General features: G+C 38.0%; 1 protein-coding gene across 6 annotated transcripts in view; it reads left to right on the forward strand.

Moving 5' to 3' along the window:
• PPP2R2C (protein phosphatase 2 regulatory subunit Bgamma) overlaps positions 1–13,168 on the forward strand; it is a 160,723-nt gene that overhangs the window by 122,777 nt on the left and 24,778 nt on the right. For all 6 annotated transcript variants that reach the window (XM_072334052.1, XM_072334051.1, XM_072334048.1 and 3 more), the window contains one exon: positions 11,399–11,563. In XM_072334052.1, coding sequence (XP_072190153.1) covers positions 11,399–11,563 — 165 coding nt within the window. The remainder of the gene's footprint in view (positions 1–11,398; positions 11,564–13,168) is intronic.

Genomic DNA, 13,168 nt, shown 5'->3' on the forward strand with positions numbered 1-13,168 from the left:
CATGATAGGGATCTTTCCCCTTCTGTATCACTGAAGTGCTCGTTAGACTGTAACACAATGAAATACGTTGTAATAAATTTATTTTTAAATCATTATACTAAAAAGATGAGGCTAGTCTGTCTCAGCCCCATTTTATACTCACTTAATCAAAGATTGTTAGAGTTAAATAGGATATTGGGATTTTAGCTCAGAATCTGAATCTTGCATGGTAAGATCCCACTTTCCTTTACTTCCATCTAAAATTCTGTTTTAGATTAAGTGGCACTTTATTTTGAGCTAAAGTACGAACTACATAGCAAACATCACTGATGCGTGCAAGCAAAGCTAGATGGAGATCCAATATTAAAGTTATGTATACATAACTTATGTATATATAAAAAGAATATCTAATATACATTAAATTCAACAAATGCAGCTCTAATTTAGAGTAAAACTCAATCATTATTTTAATGGAGCTGTTAAACAGTGTTTCTAGATATCACTGATCAAATAAAGCCTGCTTTTTCTATAATAAGTTTAGGATTCTGTGGTGGTCTGCACTAATTGGATATGTAATACTAGATAAATAATAATTAAGAAGAATATAAAAGGAGGAAAGAATTTTCTGACTGCTGGACTGGGGACCAAGCTGGCTCCGCGGGTGTGTAATTAAATAATGGGGATCTGTTCTTTGTAAGCACTATAGTTAAATATGGGATAAAATAAAGGATTTTCAGTTGTAAGCAAAATATCCCATTTGACCACTAAAATGAGGGTTTTAGAACTGTAGTAGTTGTGAAAATCCTTGACGCGTTTTTGCTGCTTATTAGGAATAATGCAGCAGGGATTCTTTTTGTTTAAAACACTTAAGGAACATTTTTATTGTCAGTTGTGGAATAAAATGAATAAAAAAATGTATGTAGTTGAAAGTTGCCATCTTCTCTGAACTGTATAAGATCCTGATGACAGCAGAGCCTTTCATGAACTCTGAGCAGACTCATCTGTAAGAGAAATTCTGTGTCTCTAGTGCAAGGCGCCAGGAGGAAAATGCATTTCTAGGGTCACCTAAAGGTCTTACAGCCTCTGTCATAGATACAGCTTCTATGACACTATTATTCAGAAAGTTATAGGCATTGAATTGATTCTACTTCTGTTGAGGTAAAATTATGCCCAGTGTGTGGGTGTGCTCTTATTTCTGATGTGGCCATCCTAAACCATAGAATATCCCGAGCAGAGTTTTTAGGAGCTGAGCTAGTCCTGTTTGTACATTACCTTGTGTTCTTAATCTGTAGCTAACTGATGTGATTCAGATAACAGATAATAATCCTAACAGACAAGACTGCATGAATAGTGACTCTAAGAACCTTAAGGATTTTTGTTTTCAAGAAACAGACAGAAGTCACTGTGACTTTTAGAAGACTAATTCCAGATACAGAGCGCTATGGAAACCATAAGTAAGTTTGCAAAAGTAGACTTTGAAACTTTTGTGTTGTTTTGCCCTTCCAATCCTCGTCAGAAACCGTCAATTTTTAAGTGTTCTCATCATCTTGAGTTGACTCATATCTCAAGAATGTGATTGTCAGCCAGTCAAATAGAATCGGATGAAAGGGGGTATCTGATAGCAAAAAGAGAGATATCAGAGCTAGTTAAACAGTGTTTTAGCATCAAATTGCTGTCTGAGGCCATCCATCCAGAATGCTCAAATATGCATTGCAGCAAAAGCAAACAGTCCATGGCTGGAGGATCAGAGATCAGTGTCTTCAGGGCATGGGATAGAACTATGAAAATATTCCCTATCTAACTGTCTCGTAAAAATAAATAAATGGAAGGAGTTGAGTCTGGCTGTGAAAAACCAGTTATATCTGAGGCCTTTGCATTCTTGGCAAAGACAAGTCATATATATATATTTTTTTCTTTTTCTTTTTTTTTTTTCTGGAGTTGTTTTTAAGGAAGTTAATTTAAAGTGATTTGAACATAGCTATAGCCTTGGGATAATTACTGTGCTGCAGATTTATTGTTTAATAAAAATACTAATTTGTTAATCAGTATACCTAATTTCCTTACTTATCACTCCTGTCCATACACAGTTTGAATGAATAAGTATGCGAATCTGTTAACCTTTTAATGGATTACTCTTTTATCTAGCCCTCCATCTTCTCTAATGCAGTTGTCCCTCAATAGAGATGCATACCGGTTATGTAGTTGCTGCAGAGGTAAGGAAGAACAGCCAGAGGCATTAAAATACTTCTGCCTTTTAGAAACTTACAGTGAACTGCAAAAACAAATAAGAAAATTATCTGGAGTTGCAGCAGACAATGAAGAATGTAGCGAAATCCACAACCCACAGAGCTCATGTCAGAACCCTTTAATAGTACGTTAAGGAGCAGTGGTGGGATTTCACTATACTGATGTGTTGGTAAGTTAAAAAAAAGCAGATACAAAAGTATATTTACACAGATCTCTGCAGTGTGAGTTGCTTTTCAGTCTACTTGCATCAGTTCTTCTGACTGTAGCAAACAAATAACTATTTTGTACCAGGAATGTCATTTCAGGTGTCATGATCTCAAACTTTCTCAAGTTTCTTTCTGTCAGTGAAGGAAAGAATGCTGAGTAGAGCTGAAATCAATCGAACAGCATCAGACAGGTTTCCTTTTTCACTTCAGCATCTCATTAGAATTCTTAGGTTTTGTCTGCAATCTGAGAACTGTTGCAAGAAATATTGCAGGAATGTAGGAAGGAATTGCAGCTAAAGGGTTGCATCATAGAACTGATGCTCAGCTAAGGAGCGCTTACATTTTAGCACGGTGTGGCTGTAGTCAATGAAGTTATTCCTGTGGAAATGGGTAGCAGGATTCAGCCCAAGATTTATTGTCCTACTAATTTTGTTTCTTCAGCTGATGAGTTTTAATCAGTATGGTATCACTGTAAAAGCTTTCAAACCGCGTGCTTCTGTTTCCCTCTGGATTAATTTCTCATCGAAGCATTTTAAAAGTGAGCCATTCTCTGTTGTCACAGGTGCAGGCAGTGTATCCAACTCGAAACACGAGTATTATAAATTTATTGAAAGTTAGACCAAAAAACCCCAATCATTTACGCAGTCCTAGGTACAATTATATGAAAAGATAACGTATAAATAATTCAATTGACTCTGCCAGAGGGGAGAATTCTTTTAAATGGGCCTAATTATTCTCATTCCCTTGTGAGTTTGGACTTGAAATTAACCTTGCAAAGAACAATCTTTTGTGGACTATTAACATAAAGAAGGAGAAAATGTTACTGCTGTGTACATCAGCTAAAATCTTTTAGCTCAGAGACCTTCTGTAGAAGAATAGAGATGTAATAACAGTGCCCACACAGTCATCTTGGTATTGAAAGCCATATAGACTGCACTTCTGAGTCCTGCAACCCTGGAAGTTTTTCTTTTGCTGTTGAGGTAGCCAATGTACTTCTTGTTAATGCAGACATTTCAGTTTCTCTTGCCTGCCCTCATAATACACACAGGGAAGGATTTCTCTGTACTATTGCCATTACATATGAAATTACATACTTTCCATTTAGGGAGTTCACTGTCTGGGCCTTTTGGAGTGAAAATGCTCTTGTGAATAAAACCCATATTAACTTAAACAAGATGAGAAGACCAGGGTTAAAAACATGTCTGTTATGACAGTTTTCATACTCAGTAGAGTTATGTGACTTGTCTGGAATCAGTCTCCTGAAGAGATCAAGCAAACAACCATACGGCTGTGAATATCAAACTCCTTTGCCTCAAAGAATAATCTTGATGTTTAAAACTTCAGGAATCCATGATTCTCTGCTATGCCTAGAGGGGAAGCTGATGGGCATTATTGTAAATCTTTCAGTAGATTAATCAGCTAGTTAATAGTCCTGCTAGAAGGTGTGTTGTATGAGTTAATAGAGATGATCTTAAAAACTTTCACTCTGGAGATTCTCATGAGAACTGCATCTGTTCCTTATTTTCATTTTCACATTGCGGATGTTCAAGATTGCTTGGCAGTGCAGAGTGCTTGCAGGCAAAAACTTCGGCATGAAATCTGAACTGATGCCTTTGTTAGTATATTCAAAGTAGTTCTTTTCCAGAAACATTTAGATATCTTAAAGATAGATTGCTTTATTTTACTGCTTCTGAAATAAATATGCAAGGAAAAAGAGAACACGCTCTCAAAGACCTGTTTTTGGTAGCTAAGCTGAGCAAACAATGAGCCTTTTGAGTTCAAATACAACTTCTTCAGTAAAAATATGGAATACTTTTACTATATTATATGCTGCGCTGGGGATTTCTGTAAAGTATTCCTGTAAGGTATGTGAAAGAATAAATTGCATATAGAGAAAGAAGAAAATCCACCAAAATCCTCTAAAGAGTCTGTACCCTCCAGCTAGAAATTCTGCATCTGCCTCTTAAAAAACAGATCTTCCTAAGATGTGTGAGATTTTAATAAGTATCAAGGAATAAATGTATTGATAGTATTCTCTGTTAGTGCACAGACTTACTATGTTATTTCTGCTTTCCCATAAATCCCTGGCTATTCTAAGATGCAGTTTAAGGAAGTTATTTATGCTGTACTTCTCTTTACTATGTGAGACTGCATTTAGCAAACCTAGTGGTTCCTTCTCACTTCTCTTTTAAACATCTCATTAGTTTTGGGATGTCAATGACGAGGTCATTTTGCCCTAATTTATAATTTTTCCCTGCTTTATTATACTGAAGTTGTATCCATTCTGGGAACCCTTGCTGGTGTGTAATAAATACATGGTGCCATTTGCTGTACCACAGAAAAGACTGCTGCCTAAGAGAAGCTGATCTAGGTGACTTAATAGGTCTTAATCATAGAATCATAGAATTACCCAGGTTGGAAAAGACCTTGAAGATCATCAAGTCCAACCGCAGCCTAACCAGTACTCTAACTCTAACAACCCTCCACTAAATCATATCCCTGAGTACCACATCCAAACAGCTCTTAAACACATCCAGGGATGGCGATTCAACCACCTCCCTGGGGAGCCTATTCCAGTACCTAACTACCCTTTCTGTAAAGAAGTTCTTCCTGATATCCAACCTAAACTTGCCCTGGTGCAATTTGAGGCCATGTTAATAGGTCTTTTTCATTCATATTTTATGCATACTTGAGGTGTTGCTGATATCTGCTATGTTTCAAATGCAACGTTAAGCATCTCACAGCAGTTTCAGACAAATCATAATTAATTAGCATGCAAGTATATTAACTAAATACTACTTTGCAACCTTTCAGTGATCGAGTACTATACACTGAAAACTCCAGATGTGCTTTTAAGCACAGGTCTTGTGTTGACTCATCCACTTAATTTTGCTCTCAACTGCATGCATCTGCAGATGATGATTTCGTTGCTTTTGAAAATCTGGGTATGCATATGGTTACAGTTAAAACAGGCCCGTGACTGTGTCTCCAGATGAAACTGAGGGCATTTTGTTCTAATAAAACAAGCTGAAGTTTTTAATTACATCAGCATTTTCCAGTAGCTACTTCTAATTTCATTATTCTTTAAGAAAATTAACGGTTGCAATGTGCATGAGCAGGCCTATCTATGAGAAAATTTGCATCTGATTTGCACCGTTGCAGCTCCAAAAGACAAATATAATAAGGCTCTGAATATCCACCTCTCTTCTCTTCCTAGGTTTTATGATGGTAGAAATGTAAATAGAGAACAAAATTGGACAAAACTCTGACTGAAGCCTTAGCTATTAGACTGTGAGGAAATTCTTGGACTAAGAGTTCTATGCTGAGCATTGCCCACGGAGCACTGCTGTGAGTTGAGAGAACTCAGGAGTTCAGAGAACTCTGTTAACCACTACTTCATCTATTCTTTGTATGCACTTTGTACTTGCTCTTTATGTAATGAGCAGTCATTTTGCTTTGCGTTTGCCTGGCACCTAACATAATTGCCCATAGGTTGGCTTTCCAGGTTGAGCTGAAAGACTAGTGGCAGTTTTACTATTTAGCTATCAATCTCATAATCCTAATATGAGGGAAAAAAAAACACCCCACCAAACAAACACCGTCAGAAGCCCTTGTACTATCATAATGGCACCAGCTAAGTGCCTTCAATGGAAGCATTGCCAATCAACACCAGCAAATCCCCACCTGTGTGCAAGGTATTTCCCAGGCTGCCCAGATCCAGTTTGATATCTTCAAGAGTCATTGTTGTAAGGACTGTGGAGTTTAAAAATGGAATTGGGCTGACCTTGTACTACTAAGTCATTTTCACGAATGGATCAATACCTTGCATTAGCAGATATTAGGTACAAGACAGCTTGAAGGAGCACAAGCTTATGCAGCAGTTTCTTTTCTCGTGGTTCAGAAGAGTAAAATGGCATGGACAACATAATTGCAACTCCCTGGGCTTTTAATAAAACCCATATAGCACATGCTTTTAGTGGAGCGGTGGGAAAATGCTGCATGATAAAAAGCATTGACATTGGCTATTAGGAGTACTTAGAGAATAAATACTGGGTCATCTCTCTGCCTAAGGTGACAGAAATTTGACAAACAGGCCAAAATCATTAACCTATTGATAATCCATTCCAGAAATCCTTGACTCTTGGACAAAGGGTCTGCAAGATAGAGATTAAAAAGCTGGAATCTATCCAGTGGCATCCTTAGTGCTGTGACATGCCTACTGCAGAATTGTCCTTCAACAGTGTAAGCATACGTTATATCTTTAACGAATGAGAAGAAACAGTGAGGGAATAGCTATTAACATGTTAGGGCTCTCTTCTTGCTTTCCTTGTAAATTGATGTAATCACATCATGATGTTATCATGCATACTGAAACCTGATCCTTTCCCTGCTGTGCCGATGCAACCTGCGAGAACACTGTGGGCATTTGGAATGAATTCCCTCAGTTGACACATGGTATATAGGAGTGATATAAGCACTGTGTAGGAAGTGTAAAACTGGTAGAGCTTGATTTGTAAGCATCACAGTTCCCTCCTTATAATGAAAATGGTGTGCACTAAATTACTAACAGAAGAAATCACTTGGAGAAGTGCTTATATTAAAAGTGTAGAGCCTCAACAGGACCACAGCAATCAATTACCCTAAACTGAAGCCCTGGCAGCTTCCATGAATTGCTATTGATTTCAGCTCCTAGTCAGTGAATATTTCTAGGTCTAGGCTAGAATGTAGGTGTGAGATGCAGACAAAATTAGGAACTGGAATAGACCTCTGTGGAAAACACAGGGAATAGCCAGGTTTGGGAGGGTGTGCTATGCTGAGTTTTATTGTGCTTACAAATTTAAAAAGAAAACAAATCCCACTCAGGGGTAAAAATGAAGTGACAAAAAAGTGTACATTGAAATAAAGAGGATTTTTTTTTTAATCTTATGAAGTTACTAAGGAAAATTGTCTGACTTTCTAAAGAAAGCCTCTCTTCTGCATTGCAGTTGAGATGCAGTTAAATACTTTTCTGTAGCCTGAATGTGAGTATATCAATGATTTCAGTGAACATGCAAAAGATATAAAAATGAATCCAAATGGATACAACTAGGAATAAGTCCTTTATGTGCTGTATCTTCTGAGTTGTAAGTTTCTTATCTACAAAATTTGGTTTCTGGTAGTATTCCTTATTGGTTTCTAGAAGATGAAGCAGCTGTTTCTTTATGCATACTGTTCACTTCAAAGGGAATGTAATCTGTTTTGAGGAAACAGCTATGTATCCATTATCATACAGGGAAACTCATCCTGGAACCTTTTTTGCTCAGCAGGAATACTGTGTATTTTCTAGTGTCTCATAATGCATGTTTTGGTACGAGCATAAAGCATGCCTGCTCATGTATATTCTGACTGATCAAATGGAGAAATCTGGTCAGTGGACATTTTGGATCCAAGTGAGGGTCATCATTGTAACCTGCACTAAAAGAAACTTCATGGACCAGCTTCTCACATAGGCCTCTCACATTTTTCTGCTTGACTAGTGGCCCAGAGGCAGTGGAACAAATCATCTTCATCCTGTTGTCCTCGTTTTATTATCAGCTGCACAACAGCAGCACAAATAGAATACAACTAATCATACAGTGTAACTGAATTCTGCACTCAGACTGCATCTCTCCTACTGTGTGTTGTTGCACATTGCTAATTGAGCTTTTCCTTGTGCTCTTTCCAACTTCAGTCAGGTCTTGTCCTGCTTCTTCTGCGGTGTAACGCCTCCGCTGCTGAGCAGTGTTGGTAAAGGCGAGCCAGGCGCTCTTAGCCAGAGCTCAGGATTACACTGCCTGAATGTATCTTTGTTGCCTTTACCAAAATTAACTCCTGCTCTTGTAACTCTACTAACCTAATAAGAACACAACCTCTCACCATTCTGTGACCTTTAATTTCCACTTTTCTATGGGGGGCATGTTGAAAATTTGCTGACCTCCTCATAGCTTCATTTCATTTCACACAGCTAAGCAATAGTACCAAATAAATAGGTAATATAGGAGGAACAGAGACTTGTTCTAACATTAAGGATTGAAAATTCTGCTAATGCATTCCCAATAGCTGCCAAGGCACTAGATCTGCCTTCTCTTAGTGCAGTCTTCCAGGGCTGGAAATGTATGCAAGCATGTATGGGAGTGAAAGCAGTGTGAAGATCTTTCTCATCTTCTGAGGGAAATTCCTACCCTGTTAAGGTCCAGTAACACTAGGGTTTGCTGTTTTTTTAAGGACAACAGCTATATCCCTGTGCACTGCCAATTGTAGACTAAGTCATTCAGTCTCTTTAAAAGCCTTGGCCTTTGTTTTTGTTTTCATGTCTTGGAAATGCACCAAATGATTTGGTAGAGTAGGACTCAGATGTGACTTTGGTACTTGACATGTGGGTGAACTGAGGGAGAAGGACTGTAACCTGGTTAAGATGTCTTTCCATGAGATAAAATTGCAAAGGAAGCCGTTAGCTTAGGAGTGGCTCTACAGCTTGGTGACATTAGAATACTTTTCCCTTCAGCAATGGAATTTTCATTTAAGCAATTTCTGCCAAATACCGTTTTCATTGAGCTCTTCTAGTTCACCAGAAAGTTTCATCAGCAAGTTTCTAGGAACATTGTGTGGTCCAATTTTTTAGATATTTTCCTGCTGAGGGACATTATGTTTAAAGAGGGGGAGAAGGAGGAAGATGGGAAAATAATAGAAATTCAGTGTCTCATGGGAGATGCTTGCCCTTACTTAAGCTTACCCATACTAGTTTAAATACAGTTTCTGCACATCACATGTCAAGCTGTATTTGATTGTTTTCAAATAGATGGCAAAAATCACGAGAGGAGGAAAATATTCTTTTGTGTGATATGCTCTTCATTTGGTACACGGGGTTCTGTAGCTGTCAAAGCAAAAACTGTTTTTCCATGTATTATTTGGAGTAAGTATCTTCCACAGCTCTCCATTCCTTTGATTATTTCCTTTAATACAAGTGTTAGTTGTTTTCTAAATCTGATGAAAGAGTGAGTTTCCTGTGGTGCATTTTCTCCATTATCCTCAGTAGGCAATGAGTTTTTTCCTCAGCGGAGGTTTAGATCACATCTGGAAATGCAGGCTGTTTCAAGTATTCTATGCTTTTCTGGCAGGCAAATGGAATACTTAATTTCATTATTCAGCATAGGGTTATTCATTTCAAACAATGAAGGGAAATTCGTCAACATTGTCTACAGCATCCAGAAAAATGATACTTTCCATGACTGTTCACATACTCTATTTATTTTTCATATCTTTCTCATCACTCAGCAATTATTCATCTCTGTGCTGAGAGGTGAAATTCTTGTATTGAGTTACTGTAATTTCTCTGAACTCCTGAAAGCAATTCAATCACTGAAAGCAATTGCTTTTACTTAACTGTATTTCTCGAGACAGATACACAAAACACAAATAACTGAATAAAGGTTTTTTGTTTTTGTTTTTTTCCCATTAATTTTCAAGACAATATAGTGATTTATAAGATTAGATAAACCAATGTAGCTACATCTTAATATTCATTGCACTAATATTAATCATGGTGGATTATTGGAGATGGATGTGAAAGTGTGAGAGGGAATGCAGTTGAAGTGAAACATGAATTCATTCCCAGTTGTTACTGAATGTCACAAAGTATTTATAATCTTGCTGATGCTTTCCTTTTAAAACTGGGTGGTGTAGCATAGTCAGTGTGTGGTATTTGTCTGTGCAAAGCCCTCAAAATAATTATCTCTGAATCTTCTGTGTTGTTATACTTACTTCTACTGTAGCATCTCTAAATCTGCATTTTCGGAAAGATGAAAGTATAGAACATCAAGTTGGGGATGGACTGAACTCTACTCCCGCAGAAATCAATTAAAAGTCTTCATTTGGAAATGTGAACAAAGGGGGGGGGGGGGGGAACAGCATAGTATCATTAAGAGATGATTTCTCTTGCCATTGCTGAAACCGATTTTCTCATTTATCTTATCCTCTGAGTTGTTTAAATTTTGAATGTCAGCTGATTCAAATTTTATGTTTGGGGAATCCAGGCACTGAGATGATTTGTGGTCGGGGCACTGAAGTGGAGCTCAATGGATCTGAGTTTGTTCTGTCATGCATTTCCCATGTGATCTTATGCAAATCATTTTCTCTCTATCTGAGTCTCATCAGTAAAACAGGGTAATGTTACTCTTGTTGTTCGAAGGGTTTGTTAATATTGGGATGGCTTATCTACAGTGGATTGCTAACGGCCACGTGAAAATGCACAATCTTATTTAAATACACTGCTTTACATATGCACCCTTCTTTCATTTTATGTATACTGCTTTCTTACAGCTTCCCCGTGAGACTCGTTCATTCTTTATCAGCAATCTTCCACATGCTGGCCTTCTCCAAATAAATGCTTGCAAGGTTACTCATCAAAATAGGTAGTCCGTATGGGTGGGGAAATCTGTATTGGAAAGGCCTTGGGTGAGCTACACTTAATGTAGATAATCTCTGACAGATCTGTGCTTGGGAAACCCCATTTTCATTGTTTAATTTGTTCTGGATTATGTCTATTTAAATGATCCAGACGTATAGTTCTTGATCACAAAAACTGATATTGATTTCAGTAGTGAGCATCTTTTACATGCAAAGAATGGAATTTCTAATAGTTTTGCAAGTATTAGAGTCTGGGCAGCAAAAGCAACGCTGTGCTCAGTTTTGTTGATGTTGTTTTTGTTAATGAGCACAGCATGGGCAAATGTTGATTACTAATGACATCTGCTGTAAAACTGCTATCAAGTGCTTGCTTCTGAGTTCTGTCCAGGTGACGCAAACAAATGCTCCATGTAGAACATCTTTATCGAAGAGTATTAAATTTATGGATGTTTTTTAGATCACTGTGCTTCCTTCATGAAAGCTGTAAGAGTCACAGATAACTGGCAAACAACTCAATTTTCCTTAATGAAACTTCCATTCAGACATTGTAGATATAAAGCCAGCCAATATGGAGGACCTGACCGAAGTGATTACAGCCTCTGAGTTTCATCCCCATCACTGCAACCTCTTTGTCTACAGCAGCAGCAAAGGCTCCCTGAGACTCTGTGACATGAGAGCATCAGCCCTCTGTGACAAACATTCGAAGCGTAAGTCCTTCCTTGTGTTTAGCTCCAGATGTACTTTGTGTCATTCCCTTCCATCCTCGACAAGTTCGTGGTTCTGTGATGCTTCTTCAGTAATCAGGCAACTTAAATAAAAACCCCTAGAAACAAAAGCCACCAAAAACACCATATTGTGTTCTCATAGAAGATGTCATGTCTTAATGTGATTTTATATAGCCTGTAAGACTTAGAGCTTCTAATTCACAACCATTTGTGTTTGAAGTCTACCTAAGAACAAGGAAGTAGAGTGTGAGGCTGTCTGATCTCAAACAGAGGGATGAAGAAAAATGTGTGTTTGTAATGTCTTGCTGTTAAGACAGAATAAAGGTTATGCCACCACTACCTCCACTACCCTGGCAAACTCAGGTGCTTTTCTTTATGCAATCAATCTTTTTACTCCTTATCTTCTGAGACTGAAAAGCAGCAGACGTTGTGTCACGAGGTGGTTTCCAGTGAGGAGCTGAGAACCTAATGAGCTGTGGTGGTTTTGCATTAGGCACCTTCAGGACTGGACTTTTGGAACAATTTATCTCACAGAATCAGGTCTTCATTGTCTTTGGCAATGTTCAATCATCGCAGAGGAAATCTGGGAGAAATTTCTTAGCACAGGGGTCGTGTAAGTGGTACCTTTTGGCTGCAAGGAGAAGTGCATGTGCTCAGAACCTCTTAGGGTGTGATCGCCAATTGTAGAAAATAACCTTTTAGGACCATTTTCTAAGCAGCTAAGTGTTTTACTTTTGTTAGCTTTGTCACTTATGCATGTAGGGGGATTCATTTCACTTCACAGTATGAAGTGAAATGCAAGGACAACCTGATCTGGTGCATTGTTGTTATTCTGTCCCATAATACTTTAATTTCTCCCTACTAATATGCCCTTCTTGCCGCTGTAATGCAGTGCCATGTGCCAATCATAACTTATTAAAACAAGAATACAGTAACCCTCAATGAAAGAAGGCATCTTATGCCAGAAGGGAGCGCAGGGTCTAATGGTCATTGATTAAACCCTATTTTCCAGATCTGTGAGTTAGAAAATAGCCATTTAATGTAGCATTGCTGCACTGAGCTGAAGTCAAGCTCATTGAGAAGCCAAGTGTGTAGAGCATGTACAATACAAAATTGAGAAGGTAATAGTAGAACTTTCAAAGCATTAATAAGGAGTAGACCTGCTGACTGGAGTGATTTCAGTATAGCTCTCATGCAAAACCAATGGTGTAAAGCCTGTAGCAACTGAAAAGGATATATCTTTGGAATCAAACAATCTGGGAAATGAAATGCTTGCGTGATCGCATTTCGAGTACATTCTTGTTGCATCTCATTCCTCTTTAATGTTATTTTGTACATGGTGCACATGCATGATTGACACCTTATTCTCCTAGCTCAACTTGTCTTCACACCTTTCATATTCATGACTGGCATGACTTTCCAAACCAGATAGCTATGATTGTAGTCACTGTAAACCCTCAGGTTCTGCCATACAACTTTACTTTCTTCAGTCAGTCTCATTTCATGACAATCTGTACTTCAGATGCTGTTCTGAGATTGTGGTATGCATACGTATTTTTAAGGATGAAAGATCCAATATAAAACTCT

Source organism: Excalfactoria chinensis, chromosome 4 (genome assembly GCF_039878825.1).
Source record: "Excalfactoria chinensis isolate bCotChi1 chromosome 4, bCotChi1.hap2, whole genome shotgun sequence".
Lineage (NCBI taxonomy): Eukaryota > Metazoa > Chordata > Aves > Galliformes > Phasianidae > Excalfactoria > Excalfactoria chinensis.